We start from the raw sequence: 11,435 nt of genomic DNA on the forward strand, positions 1-11,435 counted from the left end.
AAAAATGGACATGCAGAACAATTGCCGCAGGGAAAAGAGCCTTTGAGCCTATTACCACCAGAGGTATTGTACAACGGACGTAAGTAATGGTTATGAACGAGTTTGTCCCTTAAATTTGGGGCTCGTCTAGCCGTCAGCAAAGGTTTGTTTGATAATATACTGGATAGACGGTGATCCGTCTTCAGTATATTCCAATGTTTGCGGAATAGACCACCTACTTCATTCCATTGATTGTTAAACCTAGTAATAAATCTGATCTGTGTGTCTTCCATGTCAGCTCGTGGTTGCAACAGAACCTCCCGTGGTTTGGCGATGATCCTCTGATGTGCTTTAGAGATTATGGATTTCGGATAGCCCCGTTCACGAAAGCGTGTAGTTAGGTTACTGGCCTCAGTTTTGAAGTCATCCTGTGTTGTACAATTCCTCTTGGCCCTTGAAAACTGTCCCACTGGTATACTGTCTCTCAAATTTCTGGGATGAAAGCTTTGGTAATGTAGAAGACTGTTTGTAGCAGTCGATTTTCTGTATAATTTAGTAACAAGTGATCCGCCCACTATCCTGATTTCCAAATCCAGAAAATAGACTACGGAAGAAGATATACAATGGGTAAGATGGATGTTAAAGTCATTGACATTAAGTCTATCAACAAAATCAATTGCCTCCGCCTCCGTGCCCGTCCAAATAATTAAAATATCATCAATGAAGCGGAACCACTTGAAAACCCCATAATTGTATTCCCGTAAGGGATAGACGTGTGTATCCTCCCACCAACCCAGGAATAGATTGGCGAAGGCGGGCGCACACCGTGCGCCCATGGCGGTCCCAGAGGCCTGCCGATAAAACACATGATCGAATACAAAATAGTTGTGCGTGAGGATAAATTTCAAAAGATCCACAATAAAGGAGTCATGCAGACGATTACCTCCACTCGTGTTATTCAGAAAGTGCAGGACCGCTGCTATGCCGTCCTGGTGAGCTATATTGGAATACAGCGATTCAACATCAACAGTAATGAGCAGGAACTGGTCAGGTAAACTTAGGGAGTTGAGAGACTGTATTAGATGGGAAGAGTCTCTGAGATAAGAAGGAAGGCTGGTGGCAAGTGGCTGCAAGAAAAAATCTACATAAAAGCATGCATTTATGTAGATTTTTTCTTGCAGCCACTTGCCACCAGCCTTCCTTCTGGTGGCAGCCTTCCTTCTTATCTCAGAGACTCTTCCCATCTAATACAGTCTCTCAACTTCATAAGTTTACCTGACCAGTTCCTGCTCATTACTGTTGATGTTGAATCGCTGTATTCCAATATAGCTCACCAGGACGGCATAGCAGCGGTCCTGCACTTTCTGAATAACACGAGTGGAGGTAATCGTCTGCATGACTCCTTTATTGTGGATCTTTTGAAATTTATCCTCACGCACAACTATTTTGTATTCGATCATGTGTTTTATCGGCAGGCCTCTGGGACCGCCATGGGCGCACGGTGTGCGCCCGCCTTCGCCAATCTATTCCTGGGTTGGTGGGAGGATACACACGTCTATCCCTTACGGGAATACAATTATGGGGTTTTCAAGTGGTTCCGCTTCATTGATGATATTTTAATTATTTGGACGGGCACGGAGGCGGAGGCAATTGATTTTGTTGATAGACTTAATGTTAATGACTTTAACATCCATCTTACCCATTGTATATCTTCTTCCGTAGTCTATTTTCTGGATTTGGAAATCAGGATAGTGGGCGGATCACTTGTTACTAAATTATACAGAAAATCGACTGCTACAAACAGTCTTCTACATTACCAAAGCTTTCATCCCAGAAATTTGAGAGACAGTATACCAGTGGGACAGTTTTCAAGGGCCAAGAGGAATTGTACAACACAGGATGACTTCAAAACTGAGGCCAGTAACCTAACTACACGCTTTCGTGAACGGGGCTATCCGAAATCCATAATCTCTAAAGCACATCAGAGGATCATCGCCAAACCACGGGAGGTTCTGTTGCAACCACGAGCTGACATGGAAGACACACAGATCAGATTTATTACTAGGTTTAACAATCAATGGAATGAAGTAGGTGGTCTATTCCGCAAACATTGGAATATACTGAAGACGGATCACCGTCTATCCAGTATATTATCAAACAAACCTTTGCTGACGGCTAGACGAGCCCCAAATTTAAGGGACAAACTCGTTCATAACCATTACTTACGTCCGTTGTACAATACCTCTGGTGGTAATAGGCTCAAAGGCTCTTTTCCCTGCGGCAATTGTTCTGCATGTCCATTTTTTTCATCTGAAAAAATCTTTACTAACCCGACTGACAATCGTCAATTTCCTTTGAGGGACTACATTAACTGCAGGTCCAATAATGTTATTTATGCTTTGACCTGTCCCTGTCCCAAGGTCTATGTTGGTCAAACATCGCAGGAACTTCGGAGGCGGGTACAGCAACACGCTTCGAATATCCATCTTACTGAACAGGATTTGAGAAAGGGCAGGACCATCTCCACGGTGGCCCTGCACTTTCTTCAATTCCATTCCAGCAGCACTAATAAATTGCGAGTTACAGGCCTCCAAAAAATGAAGCCTAACCCTCGCAATTCAGATCATACTAGGGACCTTTTGAGGACAGAATCCAGGTGGATCTTTACACTTGACACAGTGGCCCCAAAGGGCATAAATGAGGATCTCTCATTTACTGGTTACTTGGCTTAAATTTCCATGGTGTCCTTATAAGCAGTACTCTGTTTATTTTGGGGGTGCATGTGCACCTCCTTTAAATTCCATTCCAGCGGCTTTAATATCAATATTTTTTAAATTCTACCCAGTTCCCCGGGGTTGGTTTCTTATTGGACCCTAATGTTTGATGTAGTGGCTATGAGGGGCACGAATGAGTATTTTCCAGTTCTGACTTTTCCAGACTCCCATGGTATTCTTATATGTGGAATCTTGCCCACTATTGGGGTTTTGATTCACCTTTTTTTTTTTCCCTCCCATGGGGCCAACTTGTGCAGTTCCATTAGTTTATTGCTTATTTCTTGTATTTGTGATTGTTTAACTGTGTGCATCTTTTCACATACTTGCACACAGTCTCATATGCATTTATATGTCTTGTCTTTTATCTTAATAAAGGAAGGAGAGGGGAGGATGGAAAGGGGAAGGAAAAGAAGGGAAAGGGAAAGGAGAAAGAAAGGAAGAGAAAAAAGGAAAGAGGGAAAGGAGAGAGTTTTATTTTAAAAAGAATTTTTTTGTTGTTTTATGTCTGTCTGGTTAGTGAGTCTTATATGTCCAGGTCTGTATTCTGTTATGTGATGCATCTTTGTATCTATGCATGTTTGGTGATTGTCCTCAGATCATATACTGACTTCTTAGTATTCCTGGTTTGGACTGCAATTCTTTCTTTTTTTTTTTTTTAATGCTAGCACTTTCTTGTGTGATCACTATTATTCTCTGCAGCGGACGCGCTGCTCCTGGGGTTTTTGCGTTCCATCGTGGAACGCAAGCCTCTTCTTTATTATGACTACGTGCATAGTTCATTGCTCTGCGTGTTTACCCTTCTGACTGGATATGACGTTTACTTTACTTCCACCCCCGTTCCACCGTATGGTACGGGTGGGACGCACCTTTGACAATAATAGCTTCAGGGCTGTATTTGGCGCCCTCTGCTTTGGACCGGATATGACGTTTAACCCATTTCCGTTTGCGTTCCACGTGGACTGGGTGGAACACATTCTGATGAGAACAGGCCTGTCTACACACCATAGGGAGACAAACACTCACCTGAAACTAGTCACACCATTTGGGATCAACTATATAACACACACATGTGCTCTTAGACAACATACCCCTGACGAAGCTGCGTCTGAGCAGCGTAACGCGTAGGGTCTCTGGTGCCAGCAGGTAATTATTCTTCCATATATTTTTTATTTACTTATTTTCTTGACTTGACCACTCAGGAATGCCTGGCTTGTTATTTATATGTGGATCAACTGTGCCACGTCATATACGACTTTGGTGACACAATCTGGCCAATACCTCTATCTGGCCCCCATTGCCAATAGACCATCTCTCCTACTCATTCCTTGATTCACTTATATTATTTAGGGGGGTTTGCTTTGTCATAAACACATATTTTGACTGGTTGTGCTGTGCTATTTATACCAGGTTTGCTTAGTAGGTCTACATTAATCGAATGTTATATAAGTGATGTAAAATATACCTGTGGCACATAACATAGTGGGGTTTATTGCTATTTTTATGCATATTATCATGAATTCCCCCATATGAAGATTGCACATGTTTTTGTCTGTTTTAAATGCTTTTAAAAAAATTTTTTCTTTTGTTGTCTAAATGTAATCATGTAATAAAGATTTTTTTCACTTTTCCAACATTGGGTGTGCATGGTTATATATCCTGAGTCTTTTTCTTCCGAATAATTTTGTGTCTTTACATCAGGTTACTGTAGCATCCCTTTCTATTTGTGATTATTATTCCCCAGCAGTGCCCACTTTTTCTTTTTGTGTACTTGTATTTCTAGACAGGAATAAATTCACACGGCCTATAATTATCTGTATGTAAAGAATGAATTCAGTCCCTGTATGTGTTTCCTCCAGATCTATCCAGTAAGAGGACAACACCAGAGAGATGTCCCCGTCCTCTTCTTCCACAGGACTGTAAACAAGAAGACCCCAATGTTCCTCAGGATCATCAGGTAGATGGAGAGAAGATGTCATGAGATCTCCCCTATGATGTGTAGACGGCTGTGAAGGTCTTGTGCTCAGTCTTGTTTTATCCACCAGTATTATGTGTTTTTTACTTGTGTAATGAGAACGGTGGAGATGGCAGGATTAGAGCTGATCATAGATGTGACTTCTCCATCTGTCTTTGACTTTTATAATATTTGTTTCAGGGTGAAGATCTGACCCATATTAATACTACAGAGACATATGTGAGGGGTGATGAGCGGTGTAAAGAGGAGATTCCTACATATGACTACCCAGGTGAGTAGTAACCACTAGATACAGAGAAATTAAAGATTCTTCTCAGTCACCGGCTGTGGCTGCTTTATCAGTGGTGTAGTCCGGTTGTGTTACAATTGTGTGATCACCATTTTACCTCTAGACCACAAGATTTTCCTCCATCCAAAAATGTTCACATTACTTTGTGTAATTGTGAAAGACCTTTTCTGTAGAACTTACAACCTGGAGGATCCACCTAACCCCTGGGATTAGAAGCCTCTGTCCATTACCTGCTCAGATCTGTAAACTACAAAGCCAAATGACAGCGTACGTAGAATGTGCTGACAAGTGAGAAAATCACTTGAAGAGAAAGTGGAGGGTGATGATGCTGTTGGCTTCCTAGAACCCTGATATCTTATTGGATGAATCTACCTTCTCTCCCTTCTGTGCTGCTGAATGTGCTCATATGGTCCCTACAAGACCAGGTCCCGTCTTTCTGGCCAAACTTCACTTTTTTGATCGATAACATTAAATGTGCAGTGAGGCCAAGTGTGAATTTCTGTACAATAACAACAGAGTTTCCCTTTATCCTGACTTTTCAATTTCTTTTAAAATTGACTAACTTCAAACAGGATTGTGATAAACTATACAGAAAACATTACACCTGTGCCATGCTATATCTCTAAGCTGTGCGTGGCTGATGGCTGTAATATACATTTATTCACACCTGCAGGAGATGTGTTGGCATGACTCGAGCCCTGGTTTCATGGATTCACTCAACGCCATAAATTACATTATTTTTCAATCCTAAGGAATTCAGATTACTGCACAATCTCTCCTGAAATGTGGGCGCTAATAGTTTCTCTACTCTTCTGCTCAGGAGTCATAGTAGCTCCAATGGTCCACCATAAATGAGTGCAACTCCAGTTTAGTGTTGGAGCTCTCCCCTTATATATATGTTGTTGGGAATGTAACATATCTTTTATTCTGTCTTTTTTTTTCCAGTTTCATTTTGTATGATAGCTTTATTGTGGTGGGATCGGCCGGCCTCACTTATGTGAGTCTGTAACTCCCTGGTAGTCTTTAAAAGAAGGTCTCCATTACGTCTTCCCAATGCTCGAGGTCTAAATTTAAGACACCTCAGCTCTGCACTATTATAAAAAAGTTCACTTTAAATGTCTAATATTTCTTCTTGACACTCATCTGATAGAAAATATTGTCCCTTACGATAGTTTAGATTGCCAAGAGCCACCGAGCCCCATACTGTAATTACCCCAGAGAGGTTTCACCACTAGTTACTCATTTATTACTGATGAAGACTGTTGAGTTTGATAATTTCAGTAGATGTGTTATTGTGTATAGTCACAGTTTTTGACTTCAGTAATCCTCTGCTTTAACCCCTTCCTGCAGCCAGTTTTCTGTTCCTATCTGGCCCCATTTTTCAAATCTGACGTGTGTCACTTTATGTGGTGATAACTTTGGAATTCTTCACAAAGGATAATAGGAAACAAATGGACCTTACAAATTATTTTCCAACTTCTCTTGAGTCCGACAATACCCTATATATGGTTGTACACTACTGTCTGGGCACATGGCAGGTTAAGAAGAGAAGGAGCGACATTTAGCTATTTGAATGCAGATCTTGCTGGAATAGTTTGCAGACACAATGTATTGGGGGCACTGTTCATGGTCACCTGGCAGCTCAAAAGATGGTCACCATGAACAGTTTGGCGCTATATACTCCAGATCCCAGGGACTGCCTTGCTCATCACCCTTTAACGTCAAGAAGAATAGTCAGGTATTCGGGTCAGAACTAGGAGGGCAGAGAAAATAACAAATCAGAAGACACAAGAGTAGTCAGTAAACGGGCCGGGGTCACAATAGGAAACAAATACACAAGCCGGGAGCTGAGTACAGAGGACTGAACCAGAGGAGAACAAGGCTGTATCTGGCAGCTTCCAGCAATATGCTTCCAGCTTTAGTAGGGTGCGGTGCTTTCTAAATGGCTGAAGCAGGGAGCAGATTACTCTAGCTGGACAGCACACACACCCATACTGCCAGACTGGATGGTACTACTGGTCCCAACAACCCTAATCTTAGTGGCTGGACAGAGCCTGCACCGCCCAGAGCTTCTGGTTCTGACGTCTCTTCCATCACAAGTGCCGCCTGCAGAATTAATAAGGAGACGCCTGGTGACAAAAGCAGACGTCACACAAGTCGAAGCAGGAGGAGAAGTAAATGCCCCAGAGGAGATGGGTCACACCATTTGCAGAAATCCTAATATAACAAAATGGCAGAAAATCAGAGCAGTAGAAATCCCCATAAAGTGACTCCATGTTGGAAATTCTAATCCTCAGTGAATTAATCTATAGGAGTAGTGACTATTTTGATTCCACAGTCACTTTCCAGAAATTAGCACTCGGTGGATGTTGGAGAGTGAAAATTGCAAATATATCATTTTATTACCCAACACATAGTGCCCAGATTGTGCTCCAGGAGACACACACCGTAAATTAAGTGTGTTCTTCTCACTATAGTAATGCCAAATACATGGAGGCTAAATGTGGTTTGAGCGCACTGCAAGGCTCAGAACGAGGGGGAGATTTGACTTTGGGAGAGTGGATATTGCTGGATTGGTTTATGGAAGCCATGTTGCTTTTCAAAAACCTTTGAGCCACTAATAATGTGGAAACTTACGTTTTTCCATTGACAGATGATGGACCTGAGTGGGGACTTGTTTTTTGTGGGATGAGTAGAAGTTTTCATTGGTATTATTTTTGCCTACATAACATTTTTTGATGGCTTCTTATTCCATATTTTGGAGGCAGAATGAACAAACAGTTGGACACCACGCTCTACTGGTTCCTCCTATGAGGTTTTCTATTAGACTGTGAACTGTCATTCTGGCAATAACTTGCCATTTCTACAGACATTTTAAGTACAATTAACACAAGAATCTCATAGAAAAAGAAATAAAGATTGCGTACCACATCTAAATCAATCTCAACAAACACATCCCTGGGCTACATGCTAATCCAGGGAAATGAAGAGATATAAGCTCAAGTTTAAAAATCAATTTTATTAGACACAAATCTAAAAAATAACAGGAATATTTAAAATATTCCTCTATTTTTTAGATTTGTGTCTAATAAAATTGATTTTTAAACTTGAGCATATATCCCTTCATTTCCCTGGATTAGCATGTAGCCCAGGGATGTGCTTGTTTAGACATTTTAAGTAGAAATGTTCAAAAATATAAATTTCAATGATATTTTATTCAAAATTAATAATTTTTTTTTCTTGGCAGATGACTGTACCAGAAGATCAGATGGACAGGAGATTTTTAAATCTGATGCTCTTGAGATCCCACATGATGCAATTGAAGTGAATGCCATTACTCCAGATATACCATCATCCCTTCACAGCAAAGATCTATCATCTGATCCTATGAAACAGGTCCTATCTTCTGATTCATTACCAACTACTAAGGAAAATCAAAATAAAATAAGCATTAAAAAACGAACTGCTCCTAAAGCAAAGAAATCATTTTCACGTTCAGAAAATGGAAATAGTTTTACCCTCGAGAAGTCTATTCTTAAACATCAAAAATTACACACAGCGGACAATAGATTTTGTTACAAATGTGGAAAATGTTTTAACCAGAAATCAGTTTTTGTTGTTCACCAGAAAACCCACACAGGGGAGAAGCCTTTTTCATGTTCAGAATGTGGGAAATGTTTTAACCATAAAGCGCATCTTGATATCCACCAGAGAACTCACACAGGGGAGAAGCCTTTTTCATGTTCAGAATGTGGGAAATGTTTTATCCAGAAAGCGCATCTTGATAACCACCAGAGAACCCACACAGGGGAGAAGCTCTTTTCCTGTTCAGAATGTGGGAAATGTTTTAACAATAAATATGTTTTGGTTAACCACCAGAGAATCCACTCAGGGAAGAAGCCTTTTTCATGTTCAGAATGTGGGAAATGTTTTAATCATAAAGCGCATCTTGATATCCACCAGAGAACTCACACAGGGGAGAAGCCTTTTTCATGTTCAGAATGTGGGAAATGTTTTATACAGAAAGCGCAACTTGATAACCACCAGAGAACCCACACAGGGGAGAAGCTCTTTTCCTGTTCAGAATGTGGGAAATGTTTTAACAATAAATATGTTTTGGTTAACCACCAGAGAATCCACTCAGGGAAGAAGCCTTTTTCATGTTCAGAATGTGAGAAATGTTTTAACCGGAAAGCGCATCTTGATAGCCACCAGAGAACCCACACAGGGGAGAAGCCTTTTTCTTGTTCAGACTGTGGGACATGTTTTAACCGGAATGCGTATCTTAATAAGCACCAGAGAACCCACATAGGGGAGAAGCCTTTTTCATGTTCAGAATGTGGGAAATGTTTTAACTGGAAAGCGAATCTTGTTAGACACCAGAACAGTCACACAAGGGAGAAGCCTTTTTCCTGTTCAGAATGTGGGAAATGTTTTAACCAGAAATCAGGTTTGATTAGGCACCAGAGAACCCACACAGGGGAGAAGCCCTTTTCCTGTTTAGAATGTGGGAAATGTTTTAATCGTAAAATGATTCTTGATAGACATAAGAGAACTCACACAGGGGAAAAGCCTTTTTCTTGTTCAGAATGTGGGAAATGTTTTAACCGGAAAGAGCATCTTGATAACCACCAGAGAACCCACACAGGGGAGAAGCCTTTTTCATGTTCAGAATGTGGGAAATGTTTTAACCATAAATCACATCTTGATAGTCACAAGAGAACCCACACAGGGGAGAAGCCTTTTTCATGTTCAGAATGTGGGAAATGTTTTAACCAGAAATCGGCTTTGGTTAAGCACCAGAGAACTCACACAGGGGAGAAGCCTTTTTCATGTTCAGAATGTGGGAAATGTTTTAACCAGAAATCAGCTTTGGTTAAGCACCAGAGAACTCACACAGGATAGAAGCCTTTTTTTCTAATCTTTTTTTTTTTAATCCAATAAATTTTTATTGAGATTTTTTTACAAAACAAGAAACCAGTACATACTGTTAAGCGTCGGTATGTTGTTGGAGTTGAAATGGTTTCAGAAGCTTCTGTGGTCTCCCATTTTGGTCCAGCCAGGGCTGATGCTGCTCAGCATCATCATCAGCCCCAACGCTTGTCTGGTCCACGAGATGTGCAGATTGTCTCCTGGGTATTTGTGCCTAGCAATGTTAAGCATAGGTTGCAGAGGGAGATAGGGCTTTTGGAGTCTAAGTCCAGGATTCGCCGCACTGAGCACGCCCATGACCTGGCGGATCGTGATTGGTGGTTTGGCACCCACCTGACCCGGTGACCTGACACCGCCTGATTGGTCCACGGGTAGCGTCACCAATGGCGCATCGGTGGGCAGGGTTTAGTCTTTAAATGGCCCGCCCATAAACATGGCGGCGTGCTCTGATCATTTGAGCAAGTGATGCTGTGGTGTGGACAACTGTGTTCCACGTGCTCCCTAGCTGTTCACTCCGGAACCTGCTGATGCCAGAGTTCGCTCGGCTGATCAGCACAGGTCGCTTAGGCAGGCTTAGATGTGCATAGGCAGGTAGCTTCGTCTTGCACCCTGGCTCAGCCAAAGGGGTCACCTATCACCCCGAGCAGCCTGCAGACGTCCTGTCCACAGCTATCGCCTGTCAGCCACGTGGAGTTTTACCCTTCAGTCCAAGAGCACGCCGGCTGGAGGAACGTGTACCCGTTGGCGTAGTCACACACGCATCCTAGTGCCGCCACTGTAGTCCCTGTGCTATAACAGGACTACAGATAGTTTTTTTCTGCCTATCTCTCGTGCAGCTAACGGAGATAGTGCGAATTGCTATACCCGTTCCAGTGTGCAGAAACACGGAGGGGTTTTACATTTAAGTTGGTTGCTTCCCTTTCCACCCGGAAAGTGTTCGGCAGCAGTCCACCAGGCTGCATCGCGAACCCCAGGGTCGGTTGCGTTCCATTATATTAAAGTCTGCAACCGCCCTCCTAACACATACAATAAAAAAATAACATACCATAGGGATGACATACATGCATCTCTCCAATATATCCTTTCAGCTTGCCCATTACCGTCTGATAACTTGCAATTACTATATCTTACTTCTAGCTGGAGAAGGAAATATTCTTAAATATTTATCAAGAAGGACTCAGTAAATATCAGAAATACGACCCATACTATTTCCCTTCTCTAATACCAACTTAACAAAAGTATTATTTTCTGCCCAAAAGGGAGTCCATCTTGATTGTGCATTAAATGAATGCCGAAACTGTAAAGATTTATAGAATTGTTTGTCATCCCAAATTCCCCCTTTAATTGATCAAAGCACTTAAGTATCCCTTTAGATAATATGTTTTATATCGTATATATTCCTTTATCCACCCAACTCCGAAATCCCTCTAATTTATAGAACTCAGCATATTTATTATTAAACCATATAGGTGTAGATTCATTGCAGTCT

At 41.6% G+C, this 11,435-nt stretch overlaps 1 protein-coding gene across 1 annotated transcript; it reads left to right on the forward strand.

Annotated features, from left to right (window-relative positions):
- Positions 1 to 845: 845 nt before the first annotated feature.
- LOC141192400 (uncharacterized) lies at positions 846 to 10,268 on the forward strand. The gene is made up of 5 exons (XM_073661918.1): positions 846 to 1,025; positions 1,161 to 2,066; positions 4,588 to 4,707; positions 4,906 to 4,996; positions 8,262 to 10,268. The coding sequence occupies exons 1-5, from the start codon at positions 846 to 848 to the stop codon at positions 9,917 to 9,919; spliced, it is 2,955 nt and encodes a 984-aa protein (XP_073518019.1). The 3' UTR covers positions 9,920 to 10,268.
- Positions 10,269 to 11,435: the final 1,167 nt, after the last annotated feature.

This window comes from Phyllobates terribilis, unplaced genomic scaffold (assembly GCF_046119375.1).
Source record: "Phyllobates terribilis strain yellow unplaced genomic scaffold, ASM4611937v1 Scaffold_60__1_contigs__length_8166268, whole genome shotgun sequence".
Classification (NCBI taxonomy): domain Eukaryota; kingdom Metazoa; phylum Chordata; class Amphibia; order Anura; family Dendrobatidae; genus Phyllobates; species Phyllobates terribilis.

Excerpts from the sequence above, each read along its gene's own strand:
- LOC141192400 (XM_073661918.1), top strand. The coding sequence starts at position 846 with ATGATCGAATACAAAATAGTTGTGCGTGAGGATAAATTTCAAAAGATC. Across the intron at positions 1,026-1,160 it reads ACAGTAATGAGCAGGAACTG|CCACTTGCCACCAGCCTTCC; the intron begins GTCAGGTAAACT and ends TTTTTCTTGCAG. Across the intron at positions 4,997-8,261 it reads TCCTACATATGACTACCCAG|ATGACTGTACCAGAAGATCA; the intron begins GTGAGTAGTAAC and ends TTTTCTTGGCAG.